The sequence below is a fragment of the Protopterus annectens genome, chromosome 2.part2, assembly GCF_019279795.1.
Source record: "Protopterus annectens isolate FY-2018-M chromosome 2.part2, PAN1.0, whole genome shotgun sequence".
Taxonomy (NCBI): Eukaryota; Metazoa; Chordata; order Ceratodontiformes; family Protopteridae; genus Protopterus; species Protopterus annectens.
In genome coordinates, this window is record NC_056730.1 from 1,083,564,669 (window position 1) to 1,083,579,195 (window position 14,527).

At 42.7% G+C, this 14,527-nt stretch overlaps 1 protein-coding gene across 1 annotated transcript in view; it reads right to left on the reverse strand.

Moving 5' to 3' along the window:
- GNE (glucosamine (UDP-N-acetyl)-2-epimerase/N-acetylmannosamine kinase) overlaps positions 1-14,527 on the reverse strand; it is an 852,948-nt gene that overhangs the window by 254,869 nt on the left and 583,552 nt on the right. Inside the window, exon 8 of the mRNA XM_044064307.1 lies at positions 1,739-1,868. Coding sequence (XP_043920242.1) covers positions 1,739-1,868 — 130 coding nt within the window. The remainder of the gene's footprint in view (positions 1-1,738; positions 1,869-14,527) is intronic.

Genomic DNA, 14,527 nt, shown 5'->3' on the forward strand with positions numbered 1-14,527 from the left:
GTACGGAAGAAGTAATCAGGGACCTAGGGACCCAAGTTGACAGCAACCTCTCATTTGACACTCACGTTGCCAAGGTGGTTAGGAAGACCTTCTATATTATCCACCTTATCATGAAAGGATTCGCATCTAGATCAAGAGAGGTCATTGTGCCCCTATAGTCTTCCCTTATTAGGCCCATAATTGAGTACAATGCCCCATTTGGGATGTACCTTACCCGACACCTGCAGCAGTTAGAAAGACCCCAAAAGTACCTCACCAAGAGGATCAAGGGTCTCAAACATATGTCATATGCTGCCAGGCTGAAGAAACTCCAGCTCTATTCAGTCGCATACCGCCTACTCAGAGGCGATCTATGCCTGACGTACAAGGCCATGTCCAATCCAGAATTAATGGACATGCTCCACCTCAGGAAAATCCAAATCCACCAGAGCCACGAGAGCGAGAGATTTGAACCTCAACACAGAAATAAATAGGACGTGCTGGAGGGACAGATTCATAACCCAGAGGCTCCCTACACTCTGGAACAGAATCCCAGTCCATGTTAGGCAAAGCCCCTCACTGACTCTCTTCAAGAGAAATCTTGACGAGTGGATGGGAGATCGTAGGTTTACCCCGGGGGGTCATCTCTGTGTCACTACTAGACAGAAGCACAGTAAACTGAACCCAAAAAGGGCATAGTATTCTCATTCCAAGGGGTGGTGAAAGCCACACACACTCGGGCTAGGCTTATAAATGCCCTAGGGCAGATAGCCTAGTATTAACCTATGAACCTATGAACAAAAGTAGGGAAAAAAAGATCAATGAATGCAGCTACCAGCAATATCCCTTTGAATTATTGTCCTTAAAACAAATACCCTCCAAACTCTTTATATTCCCTTATGTATTACATAATACCAATGCACATTGTCAGCTTTTCTTTAAGGCTTCGTTAACATTCTGTAAAACTCACCGATGCATGCTGATCCAGTTTTATATAATTTATTTATAGCTCATGTCATATATGCAATATCTGGTACATGTCTTTGTATGCATGATGACAATAAATAGTGATGCAATGGTTAACGTGTGTGTGTGTGTGTGTGTGTGTGTGTGTGTGTGTGTGTGTGTGTGTGTGTAAATGTTTGTGGGGATACAGTTTACAAACAGATTTTCTGAAAGTCTACATAAACACACACACAAAAAAATAAATAAATAAGAGGGAGCACTAGCACCAACTATTTTTTTTACAGACCTGGAGAAACATGTTTTTCTCCCCAAGAACTCTGTGATAAAATTACTAATCCTGAGTATGTCTACAATATGATTTTGGTAACTTCTCCTACACTTTTTCTATACAATTAAGTAGAAGTAGGTACTCATCTATGTAGCTAACTCTATGTAAGAAATTCAGCAGGCAGGAGAATCTTTTCAGCTTTATAATACAAACGTCGCTTTAACTCACACATGGTCACATCTCATATCTAAACCACTGCACACCAATAAGTGACATGAATATTACTTAAAACTGAGCTTCTAACTATGACCTCACTGCAGCTTTAACATACTTTCTCTTTACTAATGTTTAAGAATTTAAGCAACACAGGCAAAATCTATGGTGCCTGTGTTCAAAGGATGACAGCTTTTGTGCTTGGATGTATAAAAAAAAGGTAAAAATGGCCCTGAGTGAACAAGAACTAAGTGAATATTCAGGCTTTGCCTACCCACCCACTAGGCTACAACACAAAGTTGAAAAACATACCAACTCCAAGAATTCTACAATTCAGCTGCACGGCCTGGATTGTTGCATCCATACACATTTTCAGGATCGATTTAATTCTTTCCTCATAAGTTTTAGGATTTGGATGAGTGAACTTTTTAATGATGTCACCCTGAAAAACACATTTACAAAAGTTTCAAGATAAATTAAGTAAAAATTCAAGTCCTTTTTTTCTTTGTGGACCCCCCCCCCCACACACACACTTCTGCTGATGCTCCATACCTCACTTGGTCAACTGACTCATTTGTTCCCCTTCTTTGGGGAAAGGGTAACCTAGGAGGGGACATCATCCTGGCAGCCATCAGGGTGGTTTCAGATATTTCTCTATTTCATTCTCTACTCTTCCGCATGCAGGTGTAGGAAAACTCCCCATAGGTGGCTATGTAATGGGATGACCATGATAGGCAGTTCCTATGCTTCCATGAGGACATACCCAAGCAAGTAACCCTGCCTCCAGCCATAAGACCCCACAGTCTGTCCTCTCCAGTTTCCACCAGGGATGATGCTGTCTGCACATGTTCCCCACAGCAAATGCACCATCCTTTCTCCTTGTGGGGTAAGCAGGCTCTGCCCTTCACTACTTTCTCACACCCACCCTGCTTCTCCAGTGGTAGAGCTGCTAATTGAGCAATGGTCAGAAGAGTCATAAGCAGGGCTCCATTCTTATATATCACAGAGTTGTGGAAAAAATTCAGGCTTCTTTGTATTATGAAAACTGGAATCAAATATTGTAAATGGATGAAAACTTTCAAGATATTTTAAATGTAAGCAAATGTAAGCATTCTCATTTTACAGAATGGCTAACATGTCTAGGACAAATTTATTTATATTCTTTAGCTTTTTCATTTGATATTATAAAGCAAAAGCTACACATATGAACCCACTGTCAGCAACATTTATAAACATGTGCATTAAAGCCACACAACCCAACACAAAGAATACATGTACGTCATTCATAGACCATCATGCTTATAAAGTTAAACGTATCAAACTAGAGTGATACAAGCAAGCATTACTACACAAGGAGGTGAGGTTTATGTCCTGAAAACAGCACATTCAGGTATGTTTAAGGCATGGAGGGCTTATGCTGAGAGCCTTTTGCACCTGGTTATGTCTGTATCAGGGTGCAAGGCACACACTGTTGTACGTTAATGCTTGCTTACTTAACTGGCTAAATGAACAACAACAACCTATTGGAGAATGAACATTCTCCAATAGAGCGATAATACACAAATCTCACTCAATAAAAAATAAAACCACTGCTTCATAGCAGCAAATACCGTGAAGCAAGAAGAGAAAAATAACGGATGTCACTGTTCACTTTCTAAATATGGCTTTGCTGTTCAGTGACTGTAAAATAAAAAAATAAATAAAAGGTAAATTTAAAAAAACAAAAAAAAAAGGAAATTTGTCCAGGGCATCAGAAAAACAAAAAAATGGGAAATTTGGCCAGGGCACCGGGAACTTCCACTACTCTTTGAGAGGTGCTGTGGGATCTTTGACATCCACCTGAGCTATCACCAACTCAATTAGATGGCAGCTTGATTTAAACTCTCATCCAAAGGATGGCACACTCAGGAATGCAGCACCCCCCCCCCCTTATGCTGCACTGCAGTATCAGCAATCAATCTACCTGGTGTGGGAATAGAACCCACAGACTTCTGCACTTAAGGCGAGTGTGCTACCTTCTATGTCCCTGATATAAGGACTTGTTGTTTTAATTGCCCTTCAATAAGAATGGTTTAAAAAAGCCAGCTTCACAGGTGTAAAAATAAAGAAAACAATTCATGTGTGTGTGTGTGTAAGAGAGAAGGGGAGAAAGAGAAAAATAAAAAATGAACAAGCACAGGAATATGTCTAGTTCCAACCTCACCACCATGAGTGATGACGAAAAAAAATAAATAAATACAAACAAAGAAACTATTGGTCTTAAAACTTCTTTGATGCGCTCATTCTCAATAAATTCCAAAAATCATGAAACGCAGGTAGTGTTCCACAGCAACAAGCCTTTATTTGTTACAGACAAGTGATCCTCAACAGCAAAAAATCAAGAACATTTTAACAACGTTAAATATATGAGCTTTTATATACTTAAACCTAGGTGTGGAAATGTACATATTGTTCAATTTTAAACCAGCCTATTCAAGGCAAACAGTATAAACAGGGCTGTAAAAGTGAATGATGATGGTGAAAAATGTAAGTTTCCCAACTGTACTGTGCTCATCATATTGATCACTGCTGCAGAAGCCTTAGCTACGTGGGTAAATTATTACTAACTGTACTGTGCTCATCATGTTGATCACCGCTGCAGAAGCCTTAGCTACGTGGGTAAATTATTACTAACTGTACTGTGCTCATCATATTGATCACTGCTGCAGAAGCCTTAGCTACGTGGGTAAATTATTACTAACTGTACTGTGCTCATCATGTTGATCACCGCTGCAATAGCCTTAGCTATGTGGGTAAATAATTAACTGTACTGTGCTCATCATACCATCCGCGGTGGTGCAGCGGTAGCATTGTTGCCTCACAGCAAGAGGTTCTCCCGTTCGATTCTCGGCTGGAGTGCAAGGAGTGCCTTCTGTGTGGAGTCTGCATGTCCTCCTAGCGGTTGGGTGGGCGTTCGAAAGACATGCGTAAAATGGGCGTGCCTTCATTGAAGGTTGAACATCGAGCTGGCACCTCAGCGTTCGTGAAAATCTACTGCCAATCATTAGCAGACCGGAGTTCCACTGTGGCGACCCCTAACCGAGAAAAGCCGAAAGACTAACAACAACTGTGCTCATCATATTGATCATAGCTGCAGTAGCTTTAGCTACATGGGTAAATTATTACTAACTGTACTGTGATCATCATATTGATCACTGCTGCAGTAGCCTTAGCTACGCAGGTACATTATTACTAACTGTACTGTGCTCATCATACTGATCACCGCTGCAGTAGCCTTAGCTACGTGGGTAAATAATTACTAACTGTACTGTGCTCATCATATTGATCACCGCTGCAGTAGCCTTAGCTACATGGGTAAATTATTACTAACTGTATGTAGTGTGCTCATCACATTGATCACCACTGCAGCAGCCTTAGCTACGTGGGTAAATTATTACTAACTTACTGTTCTCATCATATTGATAATCACTGCAGTAGCCGTAGCTACATGGTTAAATTAATCTAGATTATAGCATTTGGTAGGTGGATGGGGAAGATTCCAAGTACCCCTGCAGAATGGACCTAGCAAGGTGGGGAAGGTTCCAGGTACCCCTGCAGAATGGTCCTAGCAAAGCCTGACCTATACCTAGAGACAGAATCAAGCTTGTAGTGCTTTTAAAAGTATGTACAGAGATACAAGTTGCTGCATCTAGAATACAACCCTTTCCAAACGGCCATAGATGAAGTCAAGATCCTGGTAGAATGGGGCCTGAAATAGCCTGGAATAGTTTTGTTATGATGGGAACAGCAAAAGATAAGAACCTGAGACAACTATTTGGAAATAGCTTGCTTTGAAACAGGTTGTCCTTTCTTTTTACCTTCACAAAAAATGTACAGCTAATCTGATCTCAATAATTTAGTCCTGATAAGAGATTTCCTGAGTGGTCTCAGGACATCCAAGGTGTGGAGTATCTTTTCTCCCTCATTTTTAGGTTCATGAAAGAAAACAGTGAAGGGGGGAGAGAGTTTGGCTTAAAGTAAACCTGGACACCACTTTAGACATAAAAGAAAGCTAGTTATCAAAAAAACTATACTTGTGGAAATGAGACAGGACTGAATCATCATAAGAGATGCAACTCAGATACTCTTCTTGCAGAAGTCACAGCAATCAGTAAAACATATTTCCATTATAAGAACCTCAAGTCAAACAGATAAGCTGGTTCAAATGGGGCAAATGTTAACTTCTCAACATAAAATTAAGATCTATAGAGGAGGCCACTAGGTTTCTTGCATGCTCTTCTGCAAAACACCTTTTAAAACATTTGACATGAGAATGCCTTGAAAGGGGAACATCCATGGGCAGACATGCTGAAATTGGCCAACAAATGAACCTTGACAGAGGAATAAGAAAGGCCAAAGGACAGTAACTCACAGAAGTACTGCAAAACCAGATAAATGGTAGCCCTGAATGGGTGCTTGTTATGTTGTTGGCACCACCTAGAAAACCTTTTCCATTTGCTAATATATGATTTGTTGGAACAGGCTTTCTTGCCTTCATTTGTACCTGCTGCACGTAAACAGGTACATAAAGGGAATTAAGACCCTGTCATCTAGGCAGTCGGTTTAAGTTGATTGGGGTTGCAGTGAATCAAACATCCTTGTATTTGCGTGAGTAGATCTATTCTGTGAGGAAGCTTGAGGTAACTAGCCCTGGCCATTTCCAAAAGAAGGGAGAACCACTGTTACCTGGGCCAGAAGGGAGACACCACAATAATGTTGGGGGATTCCTTATGAATCTTCAGAAGTACCCTGGATATCACTGGAAAAGATCTAAAAGCATACAGGAATATTCTTGTCCAAGGAAAGGAAAAAGTATCCTTCATCCAGGCCTTCTTGCATGGAGTCCTGCAGCACAAATATTTTTCCAGATGACTGTACAGAGAGGAGTCAAAGAGGTCTACTTGAGAACTCCCCACAGATGGATCAAATTTCAGAAGACTCCCTGATCTAGTTTCCATTTGTAAGGGTCTGCCACTGTCCTGCTCAGCTTGTCTGCCACACAGTTTTGCTCTGACAGAATGTAAGATGCCTGAAGAGTGAAGCTAACATGGCTGACTGCAAAGAGGATACAACCTGGTTTCCCCTTTTGTTGATGTACCACATTACTGTGGTATTGTCTGTAACATTATTCAGAGAGCTGAGTGCCTTGATCAGGGCAAGCATCTCTTTTATAATCAAGTACTTGTGTCTGCCCTTGGATTCCCAAACAACTTGCACTTTTATCCCTCTTAAAACTGCTCTCCATGCAAAGTTTGAGACATCTGTGGTGACTGATTGCTATGGAGCAGGGGAAGGGAGAAGGGGAGACCTGGATTTAAAGAAATTAGTTCTCTACCACGAGTTTTCTCTTCTGACAAATCCCAAAACCAGGATTTGAAAAGATAATGGGTTTTGGTGCTGGGACCAAAAAGACTCTACAAAGCACTATATCTTTCGCATGTGGAGTCTTGCCAAGAGTATCATGAGAATCAAAGATGCCATGAGACCCAGACCCAAAATCCTGAAAAAATCACTTAAGTGATCGAAGTCTGGGTAAAAGACTTTAGAAACATATCTAGGTATAGATCTGCTTTTTCCTATGGAAGAAGAACTCTTTGAACTGAGGTGTGCAGCAGACACTGCAGGCACACAATCCTATGTGAAGGAGTCAAAAAAGACTTTTGAATGTTCTCTTGAAAACCCAGCTTGTGTAAGCGACCTCTCACTCGAGAGATTCCTGATATTTTGAAAAAGACTCTGTAAAACTAAGCAAGTCATCTAAATAAGAAAAAATGTGGATATTCTGTAGCCTGCAATGAGCTACAACTGGAGCTAGACATTTTGTGAACTCTTGGTGAAGTGGATAGTCAGTGGGGTAAGGCTGAGAACTGATAATATGATCCACACACACAAACCCTTAAGACATGCCTGAAGTCTGGATGAATACGGTATGAAGATAAGTATCTTTTAAATCTATCAAGAACCCAGTGAAACAGAAGGCAAATGGTTTAAAAGTAAAACCAATAATATTTATTTCCAGAATGTAAGCGCTTTCGGAATGATCAACACCGCATCCTCAGACATAAAAACAGGTTTTAAAACATGAACATATATACAAACTTGTAAATGAATTAACCAATCAAACTCAGAATTCCCTCCATAACCATTAATCAATACTGCATTGGCACTTAAAGGTACATTACAGAAATACACAGGTTATGCATCTTTGGATATACACAGACAACTACGATTTTACTTGGACAAAACAAAAGCTTTCAGAAAAACTGAGCAACTGTTTGTAGCATATGCTGCCGGATCACAAGGAAAACCTATTACAAAGCAGACAATCTCCAAATGGATAGGGCACTCCATCCGCTTCTGTTATGCGCCACCCTACCTCAGGTTTGGGATTCTACCCAAGTGTAATGACTGCAACAGTGAAACACGATGAACACAGTACCTACCATAAATGTAGATGTTCGAGTGTCTTCACTGTTGCAGTCCTGGTTACCCACCCACCTTCCCCCTCTTTGCTGGGACTAGTCTGTACTTCTCACCTCTATACAACCTATTTGGTGTATTTGCTTTTAGAGGAAGGGAATGTTTATAGTAATATATGCATGGTTGTTTGGCATATTTTTATCTTTACAGCCTTCATATCTGGGGGCACTTGACATCTGGGGCAAGAAAAACTGAAGAAAATGGCATCAGTTGTAACTTTTATACCCCAGGCACACTGACGTCAGGGAAGAGGCAACAGCAACCGACGTCGGACCAAGACTTTGGAACTCGGGCCGACTGCGGGTCGCCTGCCAGCAGGATAACCCAAGTGTAATGACTGCAACAGTGAAACACTATGAACAATGACATATCTCCCCAACTACCTGTCTCCATAGGGGTTCCCCCAAGGATCCATCCTTGGACCCCTACTCTTCTCTGTTTTCACCAATAATCTAGCCTCTGCCACCAAACATGGCACACTCATACAATATGCAGATGACTCAACCATCATCTGCTCAGCCCAGTCCCTACCCAAACTGTAAAAAGTCACACAGGAAGCCTTTTCCTCTGTTGAAACTTGGTTATCCAATGCCCGATTAATACTCAACTCAAACAAAACTAAACTACTCATCTTCCAACCCACTAAACATACTCAAAACAACTCTCACTTTAACATCACAGCAAAAGACAACACCACTATATACCCAACTGAACACACCAAATTGCTAGGAGTGGAAATAGACAATAAACTAAATTTTGACATTCACATATCCATGACCATAAAATAAGTCCACAAAAAACTAGGAGCATTATACAGAAATAAGCAACTTCTCACCAAAGCAGCAAAGATTTCAATAGCCAATTCCCACCTTATCTCCACCCTACTTTATGCCTCTCCAATATATACCAACCTAAGGCAATGCGATCTAAACAAGCTAGAGACCTGCTACAACAAAATCACCAAATTCGCCACAGGGGCATCCTACCGTAGTCACCACTGTCTCTCACTTGCTGAACTGGGCTGGCTTGAACTCCCTCACCTCCTTCAATGGTATCAACTTTCACGCGCCCACAAACTAGTAAACCATCCACTAAATGTCCCATCCCTCCAGAATCTACTCCAACACTATCGCACCACCAGACCACTAAGATCCAGCAACAAAAATCACTTGCAGATCACTAAAGCCAATAACTCTGCTAGTGAAGCACTATTCTCTTGCACCATAGCCAAATTATGGAACTTCCTCCCACCCACAATTACCTCTGTACCATCATGCACCCACTTCAAAACTTAACTAAAAGCGCACCTAAAAACATGCTGGCTATGCCCTTGCAACTCCCACTCTAATATCACCCACCCCATCCAACCACTACCTTTCTTTCCACTCCACTAACTACCTTGATTATAGCAAGCTCAGATGCTCTTAAGCCTAGTACTTATTATACAGCAGGAACTTCTTATTGTAACATTTGTTAATGTCTGTTATGTACTTCACAGATAAAGATTCTAGTTGTCTACTGATGTACTATGTTCTTCATCTGTAAATATGTTGCAAGTAATTGCTATTTTAAATTGTTAATTGCTATGTAATCCAATGTAACTACTATCCGTTTATGTTAACTGTGGAGCTTTTCTCCCCGGGCCTCTGCTGAAAATGGACATACGTCCAGTCAGACACTCCCGATCAACAAATGTAAATAAAAATAAAATAAATAAATAAATAAAATAATATCATTTTTGCTTGATTTGTGGATTTACTCGCTGTTTTGGGCACTTTTCTTGTGCTTGTATCTTTTAAATCTAGTGTTACAAGGAAATCTAAATGAGGAAAAAGGGGTAATAGATTGTAAAGTGTCAGCATTTTGAACTTGGGCACTATCATAAAAAGATTAAGGAAAAAAGATCCAGAACAGGACTCTGAGCATTTTCTTTTTTTTTTTGGCAGTAAAAACATTACCAAATAGAAACCTTCCAAACCAAGGAAGGAAGAAAGTACAGTTGCGTACACTTACCATAAATGTAGATGTTCGAGTATATTTACTATTGTAGTCATCACCTGTGGGTTATCCCTGCTGTGGCAGCCCTCGGCCGGCCCGAATACCAGAGTAAATGTTTTTCTGCGTAGGCTACTGTCGCTTTCTGCCTGATGTCAGGTCTTCAGTGCTATAAAGGAAGGCATCCAACGTCATTACATCAGTTTTTCTCGCCCTAACCAGTCAGAGACCCAAGTAAATACGGTAAAGTGGTCCTGGTGGCTAAAAGCCACCATTAGAAACGTATGTCTCCCTAAAGAATGAAGATATAAGGGAGAAGGAGGGTGGGAAACCAAGACTGCAACAGTAACAACAATTGAACATCTACATTTATGGTAAGTGTACACAACTGTACTATGTTCTTCATGTTTCACTGTTGCAGTTATCACCTGTGGGGGGGGGGGATACCCAAAGCTGAGGAAAGTGGTGGCAGGATTAGTAAGAGACCTAGGAATGGGTCAGCATGCCCTGCAGAACTTCAGAGGCAAACCCTGCCCTACCCTTAGAAAACAGAGCTAGGTGGTAATGCTTGGTAAAAGTATGGACAGAAGTCCAAGTGGCAGCTTCCAGGATGCCCCTGGTGGGAACTCCTCTGAGGAATGCTGTGGAAGTGGAGGCTGCCCTATTGGAATGGGTTCGAACAAACTGGGGGGGGGGGGTTCCCATGCAGTCTATAGCAGAAATGGATACAGTGTGATATCCATTTGGAAATAGTTTGTTTGGAAATGGGCTTCCCCTTTGCCCCTGGGGCAAAGCTGACAAGTAGTTGGTCTGTTTTCCTGAAGGGTTTAGTACGGTCCAGACAGCATCTGAGTTGTCTGTGCACGTCTAGTGAGTGCAGAATTCTTTCCCCCTTGTTTTGAGGGTTAAGAAAGAAGGTGGGTAGATGTATGGCCTGGTTGAGAGTTACATTAGAAACCACCTTTGGCATAAAGGAGGGATTAGTACTCAAGGAGACCCTATCTGCATGGAAGATGATGAAGGGCTCAATGACCATTAGTGCCTGAAGTTCTGAAACCCTTCTGTTTGAGGTGATAGCTAGGAGAAAGGCAGTCTTCCAGGAGAAATATCTTAGTTCTGCTGAAGCAGCAGGTTCAAAGGATGGTAAAGTTAGTTTTTCCAAAACATAATTTAGGTCCCAGGCTGGAGTGGGTGGTTTTCTGGGAGGTCTGATATTAAAAGCCCCTCTGAGGAATTGTTTAATCAAAGGATGAGAGAACAGGGGCTGTTCTTTACCAAAATGAGCTGAAATGGCTGAGGCATGGATTTTAACAGAGGAGAAGGAGAGGCCACTATTAATTAGTGCCGGTAGGTAGTCCAGGATAAGAGGGATGGAAGGTTGTGAGGTACTGCCCCCTCTGGACTGGCTCCAGGAGCAGAATCTTTTCCATTTTCCTGCGTAGGATTTTCTGGTGCTGGGCCTTCTGGCCTCTGTGATAATGTCTAGGACCTCTTTGCTTAACAGGGGCCCCCTGTTTGCCTTTAGAGTATTAGCCATGCTGATAGTTTTGAGAGTCTGCAAGTCTGGGTGCAGTATTCTCCCCCTTGATCTGAGTTAAGAGGTCTGAGATCAGGGGAAGCTGCCTGGGAGGCTGTAAGGTCAGGCTGCGCAATAAAGGGTACCAATGTTGTCTGGACCAATCTGGAGCAATGAGGATGGCCTTTGGTCTCTCCTCCCTTATTTTCATCAGTGCCTTAGGAATAAGAGGCAGAGGAGGGAATGCATACACAAACAGGGTGTTCCAGGGGAAGGCCAAGGCATCCACCTTCCACGCTAGGTGGTGATACTCCCTGGTACAGAATTTTTTCAGCTGATGGTTCAGGTGTGAAGCAAAGAGATCCACCTCCGGAGTCCCCCACGTCTAAGAGAGTTGTAAAAAGATTTTTCTGTGGAGCTGGCATTTGTGGGGGTTCCAGTAAATTTCTGCTTAAGTGGTCTGCCAATGTGTTGTTGATCCCTGGTAGGTATTGGGCTATCAGGTGTAGCCCCATGGAAGAGGTTGCCAGCCAGAGGTTCATGGCTAGCCTGCACAGAGGGTAAGATTGGGTCCCTCCCTGTTTGTTGATTACCACATTACTGTGGTGTTATCTGCTTTGATAAGGAGAACCCCTAGCTTGAGATGGGGTTTGAAGCATGTTAGAGCCTTTTGTACTGTCATCATTTCCTTCTGGTTGATGTGTAAGGGAAGGTGCTGGGCATCCAAAAGACCTTGAGTGCACCTGCCTTCTAGGTGAGCGCCCCAAGCTATGTCTGAGGCGTTGGTGGTAATGGTCTGCCCAGTTGGGCAGTGGGGGAAGGAAAGACTCTTGTTCTGGGCACAGGCCCCTGCCCACCAGAGACACTCAGCCCTTAAACAGGGGATCAGAGGGACAGAGGTCTTTAGGGGCTGAGAATGCTGACAACAAAGGTGCTTTAGGTACCACTGAAGATTTCTCATGTGAAGCCTGGCCAGAGGAATTAGAAGGATGCAAGATGCCATGTACCCCAAGGCATGCAGGAACTTCCCCGCAGTGAGGTGACTTCTGGAAGCCAGCTGTGTAAAATAGAGAGGCAGGAAGCGCTGCTTTTCTGGGGACAGGAAGGCCATTTGGGATACTGTGTCTAGCAGAGCTCCCATGAAAATGATCTTCCTGGAGGGTGTTTGCCTTGATTTCTTCTCATTGATGGTGTACCCCTAAGGAGGTTAGAAGGGTTTTAACAAAGAGGAGGTCCTTGAGGAGCTTTTCTTTGCAATCTGTCTGAATGAGGCAGTCCTCCAGATAAGAGTAAATTTGTATATTTTTCTGACTGCAAAAGGCTATGGCCGAGGTTAAGCATTTGGAAAATACCTTGGGAGCAGTAGATAAGCCAAAGGGTAACACAGGGAACTGAAAGTGTTGTAAGCCTGCTCTGAAGCAAAGGAATTTCCTGCAGGATTCCCTTGTGGGAAAGTGGAGGTAGGCTTCTTTTACATCCAGGGTAACTAACCAGACATTTTTTGTCAGCATAGGCAGCAGCTGCAGCAAAGTTAGCATTCTGAATTTGGGGACCACCAGAAAGGTGTTCAGAATGGATAGGTCCAGGATGAGGTGCCACGTGCCCTCTTTTCTGGGAACAAGGAATAATCTGGAATAAAAGCCTTTGCTTGTTTGATCTAAGGGGATAGGTTCTACTGCCCCTTGGGATATGAGAGTTTGGATTTGTTTAAATGTCTCTGCCCACTGATTTTGCACGTAAGTCTGGATACCCTCTTGGAATTGGGAGTTCATTGAAGGAGAATTTGTATCCCTGAAAAATGATCTTTAAGACCCACTGATCTTTGGTTACAGAAAGCCAATTTTCTTTGCAGAGGGACAGCCTTCCTCCTAGTTTTTGGTGACTGGAAAGAGGGCAGAGGGGGGAGAGCGAGTCATTGAGAGTTTTTGCCATAGAGGGATGGCCTAGAACTCCCTGCCTTTGGAGCGGACGTGGTCCACTGTTTGGTTCTCTGCTGTCCCTGGGATAGGAGTCTGGGTGGTCTGTCCCTGCGGGGCTTACCTTGCCCCTGTCTGCTAGATGCAGGAAAGGACCAGTGTTTTGAGGGAAAATTCCGGCTGAACCTAGGAGGTTGTACCTGAAGGAAGTCTTTTACTGCCTGCATAGATTTTACTTATCTTCCATCTTTTTAAGCACCTCTTCTGCTTTTACTCCAAACAAACGGTCCTTATCCAAGGGTGCATCAAGTAATTTAAATTTGACATGATCGGGGAGAGGTTGTTCCTTCAACCATGCATGTCTCCTAATGACAGATCCCGACACTGCTGCCTTGCATGAGGCTTCTAGGGCATCATATCCACAGTGTAATGAGTGTTTAGCCACTTGACAAGTAGAGTGCAGTAAACCTACTAACTCTTTCAAACTGGCACAGTCAGAAAAGGTTGAAATCTTTTATTTTAATAGTTCCAAAGTGTGTTGTTGGTATTTTAACATGTGGAACTGACAATTGAGTCCTCTGATAGCTAAGGTTGCAGAGGTTTATCCTTTGTTACCCCATCTGTCCAGAGCTCTGGAGTCCTTGTCAGAAGGAATAGGATTCTTTGCAGAGCTAGCCTTAGTTCCTTTTGGTCCCTATGTAACGACCTCTGGGTCTGCAGCAGAATTTCTGTACAGGTATTTGTGAGAATCTGGTACTCTGTAATACCTGTCAGGTTTTCTGGGAGCAAGTGGTAGGGCATCAGGAGTTAAGCTGGATTCATGGTAGACATCATCAACCACCTCTAAGACTGGAGGGATGGCCAAGGGTCTATGCTGGGGCAGGTCTAGAAACTCTCTTAGTCTTTTCTTAGACTGAGGGAAGTCCTGGGATTCCTAGTGGAAATGTTCCCTGTGGGTGTGAAGGGTTTCCCCAAAAAAAATATCTTCTGGTGGGGAGGCAGAAGGAATGGATTCCTCTGCATCTGAATCCTCATAAGCAATCAGAGGTTGTTGTTCCTCTTCAGACTCAAAATAATCAGACTCCTCAGAATCCTGTTCTGTTAGTATTTCAGGGGAAAGGTCTCTTTTCCTTTAAGGAGGAGTGGCCTGACTAG